Raw genomic sequence first — 22,268 nt, forward strand, 5'->3', positions numbered from 1 at the left:
ATGCAGCTAGTTCTGGCTCTTCTACAAGGCTGTCCTCTGCTCAGCCCAGTGGCAAGCCTTCTCCTGGACTCACTGATGCCCAACCTTCTAAGGTAAATCTAACTTAGAAAGTTAATCTGTTACTTATGTCACTTTGTCACTTTCTTTGCCGAGTTTCCTGGCACAAACTATCCTAAGTTGCATTGGTCTCCTATAGCGCCTAGCATAGTAAGATCACATAATTATAACAGTATTAATGTGTATAAATACCAACACACACACACACACACACACACACACACACACACACACACACAGAGGGAGAGAGAGAAAGAGAGAGACAAAGACAGAGAGACAGAGAGAGACAGAGAGAGAGACAGAGAGAGACAGGGCGAGGGGAGCTGCCGCAGTAGTGCAGAATGAGATCAGGACTAGTCAGGAGACTATAGCTTTAAAATTTAATGTCATTCATCTTATGTCATTCATAAACAAATGCTATTAATGTAGTTTTTAATGTACAGTTGCATCACAGGAGGTTGTGGGCAGTTCTTTGAATTGTATAGATCTTCAAATCAGAGAGCTTACTATTATATCATTAATCCTCTTCCTCTTCCTCCTCACCCTCCTCTTTTTTTTGTTTTTTTTTTTTTTTTGTTTTGTTTTTTTTTCTAGACAGGATTTCTCTGTGTAGCCCTAACTGTCCTAGAACTGTAGACCAGGCTGGACTTGAACTCACGGATCTTCCTGACTCTTCCTCCCTAGTGCTAGGATTAAAAGCACATACCACCACACCTGGCCTTCCCAATTAACTCTATATGTTCCTGATATATTTCTTTTTCTCTTAATAGCTAAAGAACAAAATACTACCATTATGAAATGATTATTCCCAAAGTAATCAATAGCCACCTCATAAGATCAGCTTCTCACCCTTCTTCACTCCCTATTATTTACTACCATGGGGAGAATTGTGCTTGTAACATCACTGTTTAAACGAGTTAAAACTTAAATGTAACTTTAAAAATGTAATATAAGATTTTATTTGCATGGTTAATATAATAAATTTAGTGTGGATACAGCTCAGGTCTGACAGTGGACCTGACATCTAACAAGTGTTCATTTTACACTGACCATCAAGAACACAGGGGAGCCACGTGTGGTCGTGCACTGTGGAAGGAGAGGTGGAGGTCGGGGTGGGGGAGGAGTAGGAAAGCTTTCTACTCCATAAAGTTCTCTCTTGAAGGTCCACATTTATTTCAATGTTTAGGGTCATTTCTTCCTCAAGTTAAAAAAAAAAATCTGGCTTCATTTAGCTACACCGATAATCGGAATTTCAACTGAAATATCTTTAAAGATAAACAGGACCAACTACTTACTGTCCATTCCTCTCCGATTGTCAAGAATTGTCAACTCCACACCTGGCTTCCCTGTGTTCTTAATGGGTCAATGCAAAATTATCACTCGTTAGATGTCAGGTCCACTGTCAGACCTGAGTTATGTATTAGACCGTACTTCTGAGCTTCCAGTGGGAATCATCCACACTAAATTTATTGTCTTAACTATGCAAATAAAACCTTCTATTACATTTCATTTTTAGTTACATTTGCTGGAAAGAGACAGAGCCAACCAGTAACAATGACCAGAACACAGCAGGCTCACTTAATTTTCCTCCTTTAGAAAGAACAGTAGTGACCACGTATGGAGCTAGGTGTTATGGGAAAGTACCAATAGCAGTGGAAAGATCAATGATTTGGAGGATTTCAAAGAGCTCCTCAAAAAAAGGGGGGGGGGTTAAAGGGAGTGGCAATGAACAAACAGGAAGTCAGATTTAAAAGGAAGTCCATGAGAAGCTTTTCTTGGTTTATAAATCCTTAAAGGACAGTAAATTCGTCTCACCCAAACTCAGATTATGATACATCTTTTTCTGTAAGGTTCAGTTACTGGCAAAGCTTGTCTGTATGGGAGACGGTCTCACAGTTTGCAGTGCAGTGCTCCTGGTCCTTCACAGCTCTGCTTTCCCAGTCTATGTCCTATGCTGCACTGGCCTCCTGTCCTGTCTGAAGCAGGAAATGCAGCTTTTGTCTCTACTCAAACTAGTGCACATCGAGAGCCAGTCTCAGAAAAAAGAAAAAAGACAGGAGGGCACACCCAGATGAAGGTTCGCCTGCTATTTACGACTGCTTTTGCTCAAGGGCCCACTCCCCTTTGGGGAGAGGAGTCAGGGAGGCAGTTTGTGCAGGCAGCCTTGGACATCTTCAGCCTCTTGCTGCAGCCTCCTGTGACCTGGGATTGAGGCCTGACAGGCAGGTCTCACCTTGGGCAGCTAAGGCTCCATTCTCTATATGAATCTTACTCATTATCCTTATTTGAGCCTGTTTGCTAATGACTCCCAAATCTGACTGAACTCTGTGAGTTCTTATTGTCTGCTACACGTGTAAGAATATTTCCTGGCATAGTATTATGATAAATGCTTGACAGACATTATTAATTTTCATTTTCACAACCCCAGTGGACTTACTACCAGCATACGACTGGACACTCCATAGAACCAGGACAGCAGTTCCAATCTTGTGTGGCCTGGTTCCCAACTGACCACTTAGCCAGGTATTATGTTCTGCACTTGAACACCTTAAGGGTTATGACTCGCTCATGTCCCTCCTTCCTCTCATTTTTGCATTTCATATGTGACTTATGTCACACCATCTACATCTAGTCGCCAGCACTGGAAATCATCCTACTGACTTCTTGACCTACTCAGCTACTTCACGCTCTGCTCCTTCCACCAATATCAGAGTACTCACTGTGCTAAAACGAAGGCCTGTTCAAGTGTCGGATTCTCCGGCTAAAACCTAGTGTATATTTCAGGACAAGCACTGTCTCTGTTCTTCCTGAATCCCTCCAGGTGGCTAACACAGTGTTTGGTACAATGGAGGTTTACTCACTCCAGATGAACTGCCACGGAGAACTTGCTTCTCATAAGGGAAAAGCAAATGGAAGGAAACCACAGTATACCAGTGGGCTTGTGGAAATCATTAAAAGGATTTATAAACTAGGATTCTTCTTTATCTCATTATTCTGTTTCTTTCCCTGCTGCCTTTACCTTCTTCAGTAGCTAACCAGGAAATATTCATTCAGGAATCCATGTATGAGCCATAAATTAAAAGGAAGTAGAAAAATTACTAGGGAACAGATTGTTGAGCTTGTTCTACTATTTGTCTGTCCATCCATCTATCTACCTATTTACTTTGGAAATACAATTCTTACTGGTAAGTCTAATTCTCTGTCCCTACATCATTACTCAATCAGACAAAAATTCTGTTTTAGAGTACTCCAGAATACAAGTGTTGTCTCCAAGCACTGTGGAGAGCTATAGGATCCTTATGGGTGTATATCAGGTGATGATTTCAGTTGAAAATGATGTAAGAATCTGTGTATCTCCTGCCCTCAGAGTTAGATCTTTAAATTGGTTGGCTCTGTTCAAGATCAGAGGTCCAGCTGTTCATTGGAAAAACCTCCCAAACTGCAAAGGTGCCAGTCCCTAGCCTCACCTCAATTCTACCATGTAATGGACAAATGGAGACCAACACAGTATTTAAGAAGTTCTGTTCATTCTTACCCAACTTTCCATCTAATTCCCAGTTTGAATTCTCCCCCTCAACCCACACAGCTAGCTTCCCTGTATACCTTTAGACTATTACCCTAAACACCTAAGGCTCAGCATGTCTAATTCTCCCACTTTTTAAATGATTTCATTATAATGTTGGCCCTTTAATAAAAAAAAAAAACACATAGACATGCACACTCACTCCAAATTCTTGAACATGTATATAAATACACAGTATCAAGAAAATAATTTGTTTAAAAAAAGAAAATGTAGTACTTAATGTACTAGAAGCTGTAAAATAAACTTTCTCTAATACACAGTGTTGAGGGCAAGAATTAAAGCACTCTCTTCATTGAGAGTGATACAGAGGAAACAGAATTCTTGGTGGAGGAGACACACCAGCGTCTCATCTGAGGAAGGAACACACACAGGCTTTTGAGTGCAGTAGTCCATGACAGTACCGACACCAGCACCACAGCATCAACAGAGAAAATGCAGGGCTGGGGAAACCATCACAAAGTAAGAAAACCATGTAGGTGTGGCTGGGAGAGATAATGGAGCCTGAAGGAAGCAGGGCAGAAAGGCCATTTTGTCTAATAACAGAACTGGTGCGAAGAGAAAAAAAGACTCCGAAATGGAGGACACTGTTTATTCATTATTGTTGACTTGTCAGACTGGGCACACACAGGACAGAATGAGTCAGAAAAGCATCTCGAGTACTGTTGATGGAGAGCTAATCACTACTTTAGTAAGAGCCGGGTTATATCAAACCAAGGAAACGCAACACTGAAAACCACTACAGCTAACTAGCAGCTTCCACAGTGTCTGAGCATCTGAATGTTAATTAACCTGAGATGAACCGGGACATTTACTTTCTCCTTGAAGTTCTGGAGAATGAGTAGTTTGTGGGAACACACTCATCATTCTACCCTTTACTGCAAATCCTCCTCCAAAAACTTTTCTTCGCTACAATCACTGGAATACAAATTAAAAGCCAGACTAGAGCCCAGCAGCTCCTTCCCATTCCCCTCTTCCACCTGTCAGAGGTACCCAGGCTTTGGCTGGGGATATTTTTTGGTTTGTTTGGGGTTTTTTTTGTTTGTTTGTTTTTGTTGTTGTTGTTTGTTTTTTTATTGGATATATTTCTTTATTTACATTTCAAATGTTATTCCCTTTCCTGGTTACCTATCCATAAGCCCCCTATCCCCTCCTCCTACCTCAAAAAGGTGTTCCCTCCATCTACCCCTCTTACCACCCACCCCCGACATTCCCCTGCACTGGGGGTCCCCTTCCCTGGAGCCCAACAAGGCTATTCTCTGCTAAATATACAGTTGGAGCTCTGGGTCAGTCTTTGGGTAGTGGTTTAGTCCCTGGAAGCTCTGGTTGGTTGGCATTGTTGTTCTTATGGGGTTGCAAATCCCTTCAGCTCTTCCAATCCTTTCTCTCATTCCGTTTTCAGTTCACTGGTTTACCTCTGTTATTTGTTAGCATTTGCCTCTGTATTTGACATGCTCTGGTTGTGTCTCTCAAGAGTGATCTATATCCGGTTCCTGTCAGCATGCACTTCTTAGCTTAAACAATCTTATTTAGTTTTGGTGGTTGTATATATGGGACCCATGTGGGCAGGCTCTGAATGGCTGTTCCTTCAGTCTCTGCTCTAAACTTTGCCTCCATATCCCCTCCTATGGATATTTGTGTTCCCCCTTTTAAGAAGGAGTGAAGCATCTGCACTTTGGTCATCCTTCTTCTTGAGCTTCATGTGGTCTGTGGATTGCATCTTGAGTAATTTGAGCTTTTGGGCTAATAGCCACTTATCAATGAGTGTATACCATGTGTGTTTTTCTGTGATTGGGTTACTTCACTCAGGATGATATTTTCTAGTTCATTCCATTTGTCTATGAATTTCATGAAATCATTGCTTTTGATTGCTGAGTAGTACTCCATTGTGTAGATGTACATTTTCTGAATCCATTCCTCTGTTGAAGGGCATCTGGGTTCTTTCCAGCTTCTGGCTATTATAAGTAAGGATTCTGTGAACATAGTGGAGCATGTGTCTTTGTTGTATGTTAAAATATCATTTGGATATATGCCCAGGAGAGGTTTAGCTGGGTCCTCAGGTAGAAGAACCTCAGACTGATTTCCAGAATGGTTGTACCAGTCTGCAATCCCACCAACAATGGAGGAGTGTTCCTCTTTCTCCACATCCTCATCAGCATCTGCTGTCACATGAGTTTTTGATCTTAGCCACTCTGATTGGTGTGAGGTGGAATCTCAGGGTTGTTTTGATTTGCATTTCCCTGATGACTAAAGATGTTGAACATTTCTTTAGGTGTTTCTCAGCCATTCAATATTCCTCAGCTGTGAATTCTTTGTTTAGCTCTGTACCCCATTTTTTAATAGGGTGATTTGACTCTCTGGAGTCTAACTTCTTGAGTTCTTTGTATATTTTAGATATTAGCCCTGTATCGGATGTAGGATTGGTAAAGATCTTTTCCCAATCTGTTGGTTGCCCTTTTGTCCTAATGACAGTGTCTTTTGCCTTACAGAAGCTTTGCAGTTTTATGAGGTCCCATTTGTCGATTCTTGATCTTAGAGCATAAGCCATTGGTGTTTTGTTCAGGAAATTTTCTCCAGTGCCCATGTGTTCCAGATGCTTCCCCACTTTTTCTTCTATTAGTTTGAGTGTATCTGGTTTGATGTGGAGGTCCTTGATCCATTTGGACTTAAGCTTTGTACAGGGCAATAAGAATGGATCAATTTGCATTCTACATGCTGACCTCCAGTTGAACCAGCACCATTTGTTAAAAATGCTATTTTCCCCCCATTGGATGATTTTAGCTCCTTTGTCAAAGTGACCATAGGTGTGTGGGTTCATTTCTGGGTCTTCAGTTCTGTTCCAGTGATCTATCTGCCTGTCTCTGTACTAATACCATACAGTTTTTATGACTATTGCTCTGTAATACTGCTTGAGGTCAGGGATGGTGTTTCCCCCAGAAGTTCTTTTACTGTTGAGTATAGTTTTCGCTATCCTGGGTTTTTTGTTATTCCAGATGAATTTGCAAATTGTTCTGTCTAATTCTTTGAAGAATTGGATTGGTATTTTGATGGGGATTGCATTGAATCTGTAGATCGCTTTTGGTAAAATGGCCATTTTTACTATATTAATCCTGCCAATCCATGAGCATAGGAGATCTTTACATCTTCTGAGATCTTCAATTTCTTTTTTCAGATGCCTGAAGTTCTTATCATACAGATCTTTCACTTGCTTGGTTAAAGTCACACCGAGGTATTTTATGTTATTTGGGACTATTGTGAAGGGTGTCATTTCCCTAATTTCTTTCTCTTGCTGGGGATATTTTAAGGTACCTGTTTTGAAAGTAACCACAACTATTTTAGGTCACTATTTGAGGCACCATCAAAACAGCCTCAGGATCCTTAGAAAGCAAAAAGTAAATGCGGAAAAAACAAATGGCAAAAAATGAAAACCAATAGGGCAAGGAGAAACAAACTGGGAGGTGCGGACACTCTGTGATGGGAGTGAGTGCTAGTCCAAGTTACTTAACTAACTGTTGCCAACTACAGGGACCTTAAGGGCTTACAGGAGAAACTCAAACTTAACTGATTAAGACATTGGATATGAAAAACAGAGGCCATCATACTCAGACAATTAGAGCATAGGAAGTTTAGACACCTGTTTTCCTTCTCTGTGACCAAACTTCTGTGATCAAGAAGAGCCCTTATGCTGTGGGCTGTGGCTCCTGTGCAGAAAGCACACAGTCAGCTACCGGGGACCATATATCTCCTGAGACTTCCAGATCCTTCTACAGACATCTCTGAGAAGAACTAGCTGTGGAAAGGAAGAGGACTTTACCCTGGTATGTGCGAGGCAGACAGTAAGTGAGGGCATTGGCTCTTGGGTTCTGTGCCCTCGGCTTGGAGGACCTCTGGCAGCATAAATTATTAGTGAAGCAATTATGGACTTCTTAAGAAGGAAAACGAGTATTATCGGATCATAAATCCAGTGGGAACTTTTAAGTTCTATTTCTCTTTGTTTTTCTGCAATGGTGAGCGCGCAGCTTCCTATCACAGTGAAAGCAAAGATTTACGAAGCCAGCTAACCACTCCATGGGTGAGGGCACTCCCAGCAGTCCTGCCGCCAACCCCAGGACCCACGTGTAGAAGATCCACCTCCTATAACCATTTTAGTGTTCTTCCTTCCCTCCCTCCCTGACCCCTCCCTCTCTCCCTGCCTCCCTCCTTGTTCCCTCTCTTCCTCCCTCCCTCCCCGTGTGTGTGTGTGTGTGTGTGTGTGTGTGTGTGTGTGTGTGTGTGTGTGTGTTGCCTGCACAAATGCACACTCTTTAAAAAGATTTTACAGTGGCCTTCCAAAAGTCTGCAGTAAGTTGCCTGTCTTCTGATTGTAATATTCTGTGGGCATGTCCTTTACCCACCCCTCCCAGCTTTCTTGTGAGTTTTAGCTGCTAGGCCTGAAAGGGCAGTTTTCCCTCTGCTGGGAACCCCCTTCCCCTCCACAGTTCCACATTTAACGCACAGCTTTCTGTTGTGTACCCTGCACACACACCCACTGGCACGCAGGTAGTCTCCAGGGTCCCTGCTTGCTTTATTTGCTCTCAGCATGTACTCCATCTAACACAGAGTAGACCCAATCCATCAACTCTATTGCTGTTTCTCTTGACTGCAAAATACATTTCTCAAGGCAGTTCTGGTGTCTCACTGTCATTTACCTGTTTTCCTAGTATTTACAACAGTGCCTGGCCCAAGCAGAAGGCAGAGAGGGCACGGTGGGCACGGTGGGCACAGAGAGGAAGCAGAAGGCAGAGAGGGCACGGTGGGCATGGTGGGCACGGAGAGGAAGCAGAAGGCAGAGAGGGCACAGTGGGCATGGAGAGGAAATCAGGGCTGGAAGAATGCTCTCTGCTCCTCTGACTCTTAGGCTCCATTTTAATTCACCCTCTCCCACCTCACTTCTGCATGCACCTATCTGCAGAGCCTCAAAGTATTCTCTTATATAAGCTCTCCCCAACAAAGACTTTCAATGATTACCTAGACATCCATACATGCTTCTCTTCCTCAGACTTTTCCCCTAGCTCAGCACCCTCATGATTAGCCGGTGACTACACAAAACCTTACCACCTAGTTTCTCTCATTCATCTCTTCATTTCCATGCCCTACCTTCACACTCTAACCTCTTCCCTAGATAACTATTCTGTTAAGAGGTTAAAAGGTTTGTATCTGAGAGACCTGGAGCTCAGAACCCAGCTCCTAGAGGCAACCTGTAAGCCAATAATTAATTCCTAGTCAGCTAACAGAGACAGGACAAGTTAATCTTGACAAACCACAGGTTTCTCACCCGTAGCCTGGGATGGTACTAACAACAGCCAAAATGCTATCCTACTTGGGGCAAGTGTTCAGGTATGCCTCAAAATCTAAGATTTCAGGGGCTAGAGAACCGGCTTGGTTCTAAGAGCACTTGTTGCCCCTTCAGAGAACCTAGGTTTTGTTCCTAGCATCTCCATGGTGGTCAGCATTCATCCGTAACTATAGTTCCAAGGAATAGAATGCCTTCTTCTAACCTCTGTGGGCAACAGGCATGCAATCACTCATACATATGAAAATCTTTAAAGACAAAACTGGGGGTAGAGAGACAGTTCACTAGTTAGAAGTATTTGCTGCTTTTATAGGACCCAGGGTCAGTGCTCAGCACCCAAACATCTCACAACCATCAGTAACTGCAGTTCCAAGGAATCTTATTCTCTTCTGGCCTCCTTGGGCACAACGCACAAACACGGTGCACAGACATACATACAAGCAAAACACCCACACGTAAAAATGAATGCATCTAATGAAAAGTAATAATAATTAAAAAAAAACACCTTAAGGTCTCAAGGCTGGGGAGATAGTTCAGTGAAAAAGAACAACACAAGGACCTATGAATCCCCAGCATCCATATAAAGAGCCAGCCGTAGTCATGTGTGCCTGTGCCTGTGGCCCCAACACTGGGAGAGCAAGACAAGCCATCTAAAGAGTGAGCTAGCCTGCCTGAAAGGCTGAGCATCTGGGAGAGCAAGACAAGCCATCTAAAGAGTGAGCTAGCCTGCCTGAAAGGCTGAGCATCTGGGAGAGCAAGACAAGCTAGCCTGCCTGAAAGGCTGAGCATCTGGGTCAGTGAGAGACCCTATTCCAAGGCAAATGTGATATAAAAATAGAATGACACAGCAACAACTAAATTTTAGAGCTAGAAAGTTATTTAACTTCTAATAGTAGAAGACAAAACAATGATAACTCTAAACAATACAAAAACAAGAATATAAAACTATTACATATGATAAATCCAGAGAAGGAAAGCCCTTTTAGCTATTGTCTTCTACATGAATACCAATTTAACAATTTTATTACAACTGTTCATGCTAGGACAAGCATAACTAGCCTTTGGAACTTAGACATTAGTTTGAATTCTAACTGCCACACATGGTCAGTCAATCTTACTAATTTCTTCCTCATCTATAAATGGAGATTCTAAAACCACTGGCAGGGTCCATTAAATCAATGACGGTCCAGGTTCCATGTCTGTTGCTGTGATAACATACTCTGACATAAAGCAAGGGTTTATTTGGCTAAAATCACAATCACCATGGTGGAGAAGTCACAGCAGCAGCTTGAGCAAGCTGGCCACATCGACGGTCAAGAGCAGAGACAGAAGACAGCACAAATGTGTCCCCTTGCTTTCGGTTCTTTTGTACATTCAGGATCCAGACCACGAAAATGCTGCTGCCCACATTAGGACGGACCTCCCACCCCATGCCAATTAAGACAAAAAGAAAAAAATCCCTCACGGCCAATGTGATCTGCACAGTCCCTCCTGGGACTCCCTGCCCAAGCGATTCTACCTGCGGCAAGTTGGTAATTAAAAGTAAACCTGACGGTGATGAGAGCTAATGAACTAACATATATGTGAAATATGAACATTGTGAAATTATGACAATTATTACATAAGTGTGTCCACTGACAGAATTGCCTAACAGATGGTAATCATTACTTTTCAAAAACAGCTGTTAAACAACATTAAAAAAAAATCACTGAACAGTCACATATTATAAGAGCCAATTAAAAATGTTTATTACTTTTCCTTGAGGGTGGGGTGGGCATGTATGGACCAAGAAACCTGTGCGGAGGTAAGGGAGACTCTTTCAGAAGCTGGTTCTCTCCTTCCACCAGTGGGTTCTGGAGAACCAGTCCAGGTTGTCAGGCTTGGCGTCAGGTCCTTTACCCACACTGAGCCATCCTGACAGCCCTACAAGCAATTCTGACTAAACTACACAGAGTTTAAAACAATTTTTTGCAGCAATTTAAACGTCTAGACGAAGAGTATGCATAAAAAAAAAAACACAACAAAAACTTGGCCTGTTCACAGCAATTTTATAAGACTATGCTCTTTTTCCAAACCATAATTGAAGGAAATGGTACAGTCTATATAACAATTATCAAAATACATTGTGAGGTTCATTTGCTCTTGCTGTGGGATGCCCAGTGTCAGTCAAGTGTGTACATACTTAGCAAACCTCTGATCCACTACAGTTATGCACAACCACTTAAGACTATTCCAGAGAAATGACTCTATGCCACGACAGTGACACAAAGTAACAAAGAGCTCCCTTAAAAGCAGCTTCAGTAGGAAATCAACTGGAATCTCTTAACCTTTAGAAAGACATAGAGAAGTCTTACCTAAAAAAACAAGCAAAAAGCAGCCTTACCTAACAGCAGCATGGGCCCCACCAGGAAAAGTAAGGCTTAATCAAGAACAACCTTCGAGATCCTAAGAGCGACAGATATACACCCTCAAAGGCCAGTTCATTCCCTCACAAATCGAAGGAGATAATCTTTTAACTAATGAAGGGAATCATCCGGATTTTCCCGCCAGTGCTCACTCTCACCATTCACTAAGGAATAGGGTGTGCTTAGTTCATTAGATTCCATTTGCTTTCACTGGTGTGTGTGTGTGTGTGTGTGTGTGTGTGTGTGTGTGTGTGTGTGTGTGTGTGTGTGTGTGTGTGAGAGAGAGAGAGAGAGAGAGAGAGAGAGAGAGAGAGAGAGAGAGAGATCAGCAGCAGTAAGTAAGCAATGAGGTTCAGAGTAGAAGGCAGTCAATTTCTGAGCTGACAGCTGTTAGGACCCTGTGACAGGACAAGAAGGGCTCCAAGCCCCCTCTCATTCTCTTCCCCCTTAGCACCTGCTGCTGCTGAATATCGAATCATCCTCCCATTTCCAGATTTTAAATGTCAGCAGCTTAAAAACTCCCCAATTATTTTATTTTCCTTCTCTTTAAAGAAAAAAAAATCTGCCAGGTAGTGATGGTACACACCTTTAATCCCAGCGCTGGCGGAGTCAGATAGATCTCTGTAAATCCAAGGCCAGCCTGGTCTACACAGCAAGTTCCAGGACAGCCAGGGCTACACAGAGAAACCCTATCTCGAACAAAACCAAAATCTTGGAAAAGGAGACCCTTCACATGTACTACGAATAGTATAGGCAAACTCCAAAATAAAGTCTAGCAAAAATTCATGTTATGCTATCCATAACATCAGGAGATGTGAAGTGTTTTAAAGAACAATGAAGAAAAAAATTCAGTTTGTTCCCAAATGGCCTGTAACTTTAAGACCTTTAGAACAGGCAGTAAGTAACAGTTAAGGCTCTGGCAAAGCTCAGAGTTGTTTTTCCCATCTTAAAAGGTTATTCAAGCCTTTTGATCTCCACTTCTGTTTTGGTCTTGTCTGAGGCTGAAGTTTGGCCATTCTCTGAATTCTTTTCACACAGAAAAATTAAGCACGGACTTGACAAGCAAGCTCAGTTCTGGGAAAGTTCCATGGACCTTTTACAATATGACACAGCCTTTCCCCTTCTGCATAACCACGATCAGGTTGGCTCCCTACACTTAGGACAATGCCTAAAGTTGGAAGCACAGAAGTACCAGCTCTAAGTGGCTGGAGAACTAGAAAAGAGAGTGGCCTCGGATACGCTCATATTTGCACCCTGAAAAGAGTTGGTGGGGTACTTAAACCAAAGCAAGACTAGTTCACATAGCACAGTGCTGATGGATACTGGATCCACCAGGCTGGGGGCGATCGGCCGAAAGACCCCAAAATAAAAAGCAGCCCCAGTCTTGTTCAAAAGCGCAAAGCTCGCTGGGCGGCCACCGTTTACCGACTCCCCAAACACCTCCAGTCAAGGCGCCTGCGCCGTCCACACAGCCTCCGCACCCCCAAACTGCCGACCCGCAACGGAGGCCCCGCACCCCCAAACTGCCCGTTCGCCTCTGCGGGGTGAACCCCGGCAGTTGCGAGGATCTCCCGCCGACTACCTTGGTTGTCCGGATGTGCTCCATCCCGGGGCGACGCCCGCAGGCAGCTAGCCTCAGGAGAACACCATTGGGAGAGGAACGGGGCGGTGACAGCCACCCGCAGGAACTCCCTCAACCCCGCAGCGTCAGCCACCCCGCCGGCGGCGGCCACTGCGCAGGCGTCGTCTGAGAACACTGTCGCCTAGAAACACTTCCGCAAATCCCAGCCACAGAGGGGATCCTGACAGCAGGCAGAGCGTCGCCCATCGAGAGCGTGCGCTAGCTGGATCGCACGCATGGACTATTTTACACAGCGCCCTCTCTGATGGAGGACTGGCATTACCATGGCCGACTAAGCTGACCCTGTATTCAGCTCTCCAAGAACCAGCACAAGGGGAACTAGAACATATATCTAGGTTTAAAGTTATTTCCGGACCAAAAGGAATTAATTCTCTAGTGAGTGAGAGACTGGCTGTCTCTGAATTCCATTACCAAGACAGTTTAAATTATATTTAGAAACCCATAAAGCACTATTGTGATTATCAGTATTAAGTCTGAGTACATTTTATAAGGTCTTCGTGGACAAGTGACAGGATATAACCCTTACAGGTGTGTAGTTAAGGCTGCGCTTTAATTTAAGATGGTACATTAATGTCTCTTTTATTTGGAAAATATTGCTCAAAGTTGGAAAGATGGCTTATCTTTTAAATTCTTATTGAAACTTTTTTTGACCTCCGATTATAAATAAATAAACAAAAATGACTGGGATGGGCAGTTTGCCTCTCTAACCAATGGTGTGCTCTCTCTATTGCTTCTCTGGCTGCCTCCTGCAAAAGGCTTTTCAATTAAACCAACACTTTTAAACTGTACATGGCAACCCTGGGGGCCAAAGACTGACTAAAACTTAATTTAAAACCCAATGTGATCAATCTAAAGGGAGCAGCCTATCTCACACATTGCTTCTGAAATCAGCTTTAGTTCTCAACACTCGACACATGTACGTTCTTCATGCCAGGAACTGCCTCAGCTCAGATTTCATATACTATAGGTTATAAATTGTGCTGTATTTACAGATGGTACAAAATTTCTACTCTTATACAAAGAGTGATTTGATTGCAGAAATACACACACCTATGGTCACTTGATTTTTTACAAAGGAGTGAAAACCATCCAATGGAAAAAAGATAGCATTTTCAGCAGATGGTGCTGGTTCAACTGGAGGTCAGCATGTAGAAGAATGCAGATCGATCCATGCTTATCACCCTGTACAAAGCTTAAGTCCAAGTGGATCAAGGACCTCCACCTCAAACCAGATACACTCAAACTAATAGAAGAAAAAGTGGGGAAGCATCTGGAACACATGGGCACTGGAGAAAATTTCCTGAACAAAACACCAATGGCTTGTGCTCTAAGATCAAGAATCAAAAAATGGGATCTCATAAAACTGCAAAGCTTCTATAAGGCAAAGGACACTGTGGTTAGGACAAAAGGACAACCAACAGGTTGGGAAAAGATCTTTACCAATCCTACAACTGATAGAGGGCTTATATCCAAAATATACAAAGAACTCAAGAAGTTAGACCGCAGGGAGACAAATAACCCTATTACAAAATGGGGTTCAGAGCTAAACAAAGAATTCACAGCTGAGGAGTGCCGAATGGCTGAGAAACACCTAAAGAAATGTTCAACATCTTTAGTCATAAGGGAAATGTAAATCAAAACAACCCTGAGACTTCACCTCACACCAGTGAGAATGGCTAAGATCAAAAACTCAGGTGACAGCAAATGCTGGCGAGGATGTGGGGAAAGAGGAACACTCCTCCATTGTTGGTGGGATTGCAGACTGGTACAACCATTCTGGAAATCAGTCTGGAGGTTCCTCAGAAAATTGGACATTGAACTACCTGAGGACCCAGCTGTACCTTTCTTGGGCATATACCCAAAAAGATGCCCCAACATATAAAAAAGACACGTGCTCCACTATGTTCATAGTGCCTTATTTATAATAGCCAGAAGCTGGAAAGAACCCAGATGCCCTTCAACAGAGGAATGGATACAGAAAATGTGGTACATCTACACAATGGAATATTACTCAGCTATCAAAAAACAATGGCTTTAGGAAATTCATAGGCAAATGGATGGAACTGGAAAATATCATCCTGAGTGAGGTAACCCAATCAATGGAAAAACACATGGTATCCACTCATTGATAAGTGGATATTAGCCCAAAAGCTTGAAATGCCCTAGATGCACAGAACACATGAAAGTCAAGAAGGATGACCAAAATGTGAATGCTTCACTCCTTCTTTAAAAGGGGAACAAGAATACCCTTGGCAGGGAATAGGGAGGCAAAGTTTAGAACAGAGGCAGAACGAACACCCATTCAGAGCCTGCCCCACATGTGGTCCATACATATACAGCCACCCAATTAGATAAGATGGATGAAGCAAAGAAGTGCAGGCCGACAGGAACCGGATGTAGATCTCTCCTGAGAGACACAGCCAGAATACAGCAAATACATAGGTGAATGCCAACAGCAAACCACTGAACTGAGAACAGGACCCCCGTTGAAGGAATCAGAGAAAGGACTGGAAGAGCATGAAGGGGCTCAAGACCCCATATGGACAACAATGCCAACCAACCAGAGCTTCCAGGGACTAAGCCACTACCCAAAGACAATACATGGACTGACCCTGGGCTCCAACCTCATAGTTAGCAATGAATAGCCTAGTAAGAGCACCAGTGGAAGGGGAAGCCCTTGGTCCTGCCAAGACTGAACCCCCAGTGAACTTGATTGTTAGGGGAGGGTGGTAATGTGGGGGGAGGGGGGGGGAACACCCTAGAAGGGGAGGGGAGGCTTAGGGGATGTTGGGCAGGAAACCGAAAGGAATAACAATCGAAATATAAATAAGAAATACCCAAGTTAATAAAGATGAAAAAAAATGGCTGTTAGCATGCTCTAAGGGTGGAGTTTCCAGCCCTCTGAGGCCTAAAACCCATCCCTCAGACTCCTGCACAGAACTTAGTGAAAGGCTGAAAGTCTCATGCAGTTTGACACAGACAAAAGTAGCCTCTGATACAGCTAACACCATCGAGAGCTACGTGTTTCGATGTCGTGTATTGCACAGCAGGTGAGAGTACTACTGAGCTACATGACCTCTAATATAGAGCTTTTAGGTGTGCTGTCAAGCTGCTGACATATGCTCTCTCCTGTTTCTTTCTGCAGGCACTCAGAGCTATGAGTTTTCCTCTTAGCACAGCTTTCATTGTGTCCCACAAGTTTGGGTATGTTGTACCTTCATTTTCATTAAATTCTAAGAAGTCTTTAATTTCTTTCTTTATTTCTTCATTGACCAGGTTATCATTGAGTAGAACATTGTTCAACTTCCATGTATATGTGGGCGTTCTTCCCTTATTGTTATTGAAGACCAGCTTTAGCCCATGGTGGTCTGATAGGACGCATGGGATTATTTCTATCTTTCTGTGTCTGTTGAGACCTGTTTTATGACCAATTATATGGTCAATTTTGGAGAAAGTACCATGAGGTTGTGAGAAGAATGTATATCCTTTTGCTTTAGGATAGAATGTTCTATAAATATCTATTAAGTCCATTTGGTTCATGACTTCTCTTAGTCTGTCTATGTCTCTGTTTAATTTCTGTTTCCATGATCTGTCCATTGATGAGAGTGGGGTGTTGAACTCTCCTACTATTATTGTGTGAGGTACAATGTGTGTTTTGAGCTTTAGTAAGGTTTCTTTTATGTATGTAGGTGCCCTTGTATTTGGAGCATAGATATTTAGGATTGAGAGTTCATCTTGGTGGATTTTTCCTTTGATGAATATAAAGTGTCCTTCCTTATCTTTTTTTGATGACTTTTAGTTGAAAATCAATTTTATTTGATATTAGAATGGCTACTCCAGCTTGCTTCTTCCGACCATTTGCTTGGAAATGTGTTTTCCAGCCTTTCACTCTGAGGTAGTGTCTGTCTTTGTCTCTGAGGTGTGTTTCCTGTAGGCAGCTGAATGCAGGTTCCTCATTGTGTATCCAGTTTGTTAATCTATGTCTTTTTATTGGGGAGTTGAGACCATTGATGTTGAGAGATATTAAGGAATAGTGATTATTGCTTCCTGTTATATTCATATTTGGATGTGAGATTATGTTTGTGTGCTTTTCTTCTGTTTGTTTTGTTGCCAAGACGATTAGTTTCTTGCTTTTTTTGGAGTGTAGCTTGCCTCCTTATGTTGGGCTTTACCATTTATTATCCTTTGTAGTGCTGGGTTTGTAGGAAGATATTGTGTAAATTTGGTTTTGTCATGGAATATCTTGGTTTCTCCATCTATGTAAATTGAGAGTTTTGCAGGATACAGTAACCTGGGCTGGCATTTGTGTTCTCTTAGGGTCTGTATGACATCTGTCCAGGATCTTCTGGCTTTCATAGTCTCTGGCGAGAAGTCTCGTGTGATTCTGATAGGTCTGCCTTTATATGTTACTTGACCTTTTCCCCTTACTGCTTTTAATATTCTTTCTTTATTTTGTGCATTTGGTGTTTTGACTATTATGTGACTGGAGGAGTTTCTTTTCTGTTCCAATCTATTTGGAGTTCTATAGGCTTCTTGAATGTTTATGGGCATCTCTTTCTTTAGGTTAGGGAAGTTTTCTTCTATGATTTTGTTGAAGATATTTACTGGTCCTTTATGTTGGGAGTCTTCACTCTCTTCTATACCTATTATCCTTAGGTTTGATCTTCTCATTGAGTCCTGGATTTCCTGTATGTTTTGGACCAGTAGCTTTTTCCGTTTTACATTATCTTTGACAGTTGTGTCGATGATTTCTATGGAATCTTTTGCTCCTGAAATTCTCTCTTCTATCTCTTGTATTCTGTTGGTGATACTTGTATCTACGGCTCCTTGTCTCTTCCTTTGGTTGTCTATATCCAGGGTTGTTTCCCTGTGTTCTTTCTTTATTGCTTCTATTTCCATTTTAATTCCTTCAACTGTTTGATTGTGTTTTCCTGGAATTCTTTCAGGGATTTTGTGATTCCTCTCTATAGGCTTCTTGTTTGGCCTTTATGTTTTCCCTGCGTTTCTCCAAGGGTTCTTCATGTTTTTCTTGAAGTCCTCCAGCATCATGATCAAATATGATTTTGAAACTAGGTCTTGCTTTTCTGGTGTGTTTGGATATTCCGTGTTTACTTTGGTGGGAGAATTGGGCTGTGATGATGCCATGTAGTCTTGGTTTCTGTTGCTTGGGTTCCTGCGCTTGCCTCTCGCCATCAGATTGTCTCTGGTGTTACTTTGTTCTGCTATTCCTGACAGTGGCTAGCTAGACTGTCCTATAGGCCTGTGTGTCAGGAGTGCTGAAGACCTGTTTTCCTGTTTTCTTTCAGCCAATTATGGGAATAGAGTGTTCTGCTTTTGGGCGTGTAGTCTTTCCTGTCTACTGGTCTTCAGCTGTTCCTGTAGGCCTGTGTCCTGATTCCATCAGGCAGGTCCCTTGGAGCAGAAAAGTTGGTCTTACCTGTGGTCCCGCGGCTCAAGTTGCTCTTGGGGGGTTGCTTTTGAGCTCTCCGTGAGGGCGGCAACCAGGAGGGCCTGCGCCACCTTTTCTGGGGGCCCCCACGCACCCAGATGCATGGGGTCCTGGATGGCATTAGGTGTTTTCCTCTGGAGTCAGAAATGTGGGCAGAGTGTAGTCTCTTCTGGCTTCCCAGGCGTGTCTGCCTCTCTGAAGGTTTAGCTCTCCCTCCCTTGGGATTTGGGTGCAGAGAACTGTTGATCCGGTCCCTTCAGTCCCGGGCAGTGTCTGGAGCGCGGGGGACCTGCAGCTCCAGTGCCCCTATCTTCCTGAGTATATTGTAAATTTCTCTTTTAAAAATTGTTTTTCCCACTTTTAACTTTAAGTTGAATTTCTATTATTTATTAGTAATATTCAAACCTTTTTATGATTAATCTTGTTTTGATGTATATGTGTTTGTCTGTGTTGTTGCAGGATATTTGATCACATTGTAAACCCTGAGGTTGTGAACTGAAAAAAAACTGTTTCTTGTGGTATGGCTCAGCCCTGAGCACACAACTTTAACCCAAGAGCTCTCTGTAAACAAGAGCTAAATAAAGTCGACCCTAGGTCAGGAAGTGGAGCAAGCAACCAGAGGACAGGGAGTGAACAGAAGAAAACCCAGGAAACAGAAAGAGTTGAAGGGCATTTAAGACAGCATGGAGAAGGAGAGGAGCTTTTTCCTTCTGGGGCTTCCATGGAGCAGGAAGGTTGCTGGGTGCTTTCTCTGCCTCTCTGATCTAGCAGGCTTTCACCCCAGCGTCTGACTCCTGAGTCTTCATTTGGTAAATCAAAGGTTTGGGATTTTACAAAACAAGATGGTAGAGATCAGAAGAGGGTGTCGTCTCCCCTGAAACTGGAGTCACAGGAGGCTGTGAACCTCCTGGCCTATACTGGAAACTGGTCCTCTCGAAGAGCAGCATGTGCTCTTAGCTGACAATCCATTTCTCTAGCCATGACAAATGTCTTTCAAATAAAAAGTCATCGCGTAGCATCTTAAGTTAAAGTGCTCCTTTATCTATAGACCTGTGTTATCTCCCAAGTACTGACTCTTGGCCGCAAAGATCACAAAAGATGTACTCACAGCCTGATGCCACTGTGAAAATAAAGGTTGTTATAGAACGTCGTCCTCTGTGCACAGTGACTGCAGTTGTGACAATGTTGTGGTTTGCCCTGAAGTTATCTTTTTTTTGATGCTAATTCCACTGCCCCAAGGACAGCTGCCTGGTCACTACTCAGGTGACTTCACCAGAACCACCTCCCCATTGAATTTATAAAGTACAGGTAAGGGGCAGGTACAGGATAGAAGGAGGCCTGTCATTGGAGGAGAAGGAAGGATGGACGGGAGAGAAGTTTGAAGGAAGAAGAGGAGACTAGGACAGAGAGGAAGAGACAGGGGAGAGAGAGAGTGAGAAGCCATGGCAGGTGATGTTAAGATTCTGCTCTGTGTATTTACAGGTTTTTATCAATGTTCCTAAGGGATGGATGGTACCGGGCTTTGTATGTTTCTTTTTTTTTTTTTTTTCCCGAGCTGGGGACCCAACCCAGGGGCCTTGGCGCTTTGCTAGGCAAGCGCCTAACACTCAGCTAAATCCCCAACCCCGGCTTTGTATGTTTAAGGGCAATTATATCTTATCAATTGTGTCTAAGATTATTGTGTTGTGTGTTCTTTTATGTGAGGGTTTGAGTATAGGAAAGTGTGTGGCGGCAAGAGACACTGGGCCGCCGAGGAATGGGGATGTGTTTCCACCAAGATATCTAGGGCTCCGCAGCGCAGACCCAGCGGGGTAAAAGACAACTATACTCTTTTTTATTATTATATTTTTACAACAACATGACACCTGCAAGGGACCCTTGCAGGGAAACAGGAGCTGTTGTATGTGATTAGCTGAACTGAGCTTCCTGCCACTGTCTTGTGTGTGTTCAATTGCATATGGTTCTGTCCCACTGTACATGGTCTTAGTGGTGCCAGAGTATAAAGTGTGGGAGACTAAGAGGAAAGGATGTTCCATCAGTGCAACTATCATGCAAACTCAGGTGAAGCCATTTGGAGATATAGTTTCTTGGGATCACCAACATCTCATGTCTGTAGCTCAACCTCCAATCACTCTCCTTGTCCCCCTGAACCAGCCTTGGGTCTGTCCTTGTGCCTTATCTGAAGTGTGGCGCTATCACTCACATCTCCCTGAGGAAAGTTAACACAGCAGTTTTATATGCATATACAGACTTTTAAATCCATTTTAGAACTCACTAGTTCATCATTGGGCAAATGTCCGAATACTGAATTCGGCAATATCTGTTTTTTTCCCTTTTAGAAGCATTTTCTTTCCATGGGATGTCTGGTGAAATCTGGAGCCATTTTATTTTGTTGGTTGGGCTGGCAGAATACTACCCACAACTATAGGTCCAGGCCAGCTGCAATGTGCCAGAAAAGTCCACAGAACAAAATCGTCCTGCCCTAGATGGCAGTGATGAAGAGGTGGAGAAGCCCTGTTCCATGTTACCCAAGACTTATGAACTAAGAAGTTTCACATTTGTAATTAGGAAATGGTACTTTTCATGGGTAAAATGCTTGCAACAGAACTCTGACAACCCAAGTTCAATCCTTAAAACCTCTACAGATGTTGTGTGGCACAGTTGTGTTCACACACACACACACACACCCCACACACACTCACATACCTTTTAAAAGGTATATGGGTGTTTTACCTGCATGTATGCATGTGTACCAAACGTATGGATGGTTCCCATGAAGGCCAGAAAAGTGCATTTGATCCCCAGAGAATAGGATTACAGATAACTTTGAGCCACCATGTGGATGCTGGGAATCAAACCAGAGTCCTCTGGAAGAGCAGCCAGTATTCTTAATCACTGAGCCATCTTTCCAGCCTCAACAGTAAGCTTTTACTTTTTGTTTTGTTTTTGAAGAAAATTTCTTATCCTTGTGGTAATGCTCCACCATGCCTGGCTCTGTCTACAAATATATTGCTAATGCAATGAGGATATTGAATTGACATTACTTCATGGTGGAGATGTAAAGTAAATATATAAGAAGACCCAGAAACCAGTCTTAGTATAACAGTATAACACACACACACACACACAAACACACACACACACACACACACACACAGACACAGAGAGAGAGACAGAGAGAGAGAGAGAGAGAGAGAGAGAGAGAGAGAGAGAGAGAGAGAGAGAGAGCTCTGAAAAGAATGGAAATACTGAGAATACAGAAAAGCAAACTCACTGTATAATACACCTCAAGACTTTTAATGACATTTTGCTTCAAACTATTGTCTTATCTGTTCATCACCCCCCCTCTTGTTTCTTGATAGTTAACATTTTCTCTCTTCCAAATTTTCTGCCAGCAAGACTGATATTAGCTAATGTCTACTGTGATTATAAGGTGACAGGAAGGACGCTAAGTATCTTATCAGTGTTATGGAGAAAGTACTGTTACTTCTCTCGTTTCAAAGATGACAAAAATGAAATACAATGAAGTTGTCTGATATTACAGAGTAGATAAAGTCAAGAGCTGTGGCATAAAGCCAGACAGTCTGACTCCATAGTCCGCAGTCTTATTAGCCATTCTATATTGACTCGCTTTTCAAAATCCATATTAAAGTTCCATTTATGGTAATATGAGAAGCTCAAAAATCACTCTGCTTAAAACAAAACCTCAAGTAGTGGAAAATATAAAATCAAATTCTATGAAGAATTAAATAACTGGCAAGACAGTATACAAAGACATACACAGATATGGAGGAATGTGTGAT

At 42.7% G+C, this 22,268-nt stretch overlaps 1 protein-coding gene across 1 annotated transcript in view; it reads right to left on the minus strand.

The window, feature by feature from the left end:
* Mtmr6 (myotubularin related protein 6) overlaps positions 1-13,129 on the minus strand; it is a 36,457-nt gene extending 23,328 nt beyond the window's left edge. Inside the window, exon 1 of the mRNA XM_032917650.1 lies at positions 12,957-13,129. Within this exon, the coding sequence (XP_032773541.1) occupies positions 12,957-12,980 (24 nt within the window). The 5' untranslated portion in view covers positions 12,981-13,129. The remainder of the gene's footprint in view (positions 1-12,956) is intronic.
* Between the last annotated feature and the right edge of the window lie 9,139 nt (positions 13,130-22,268).

This window comes from Rattus rattus, chromosome 12 (assembly GCF_011064425.1).
Source record: "Rattus rattus isolate New Zealand chromosome 12, Rrattus_CSIRO_v1, whole genome shotgun sequence".
Taxonomy (NCBI): Eukaryota; Metazoa; Chordata; class Mammalia; order Rodentia; family Muridae; genus Rattus; species Rattus rattus.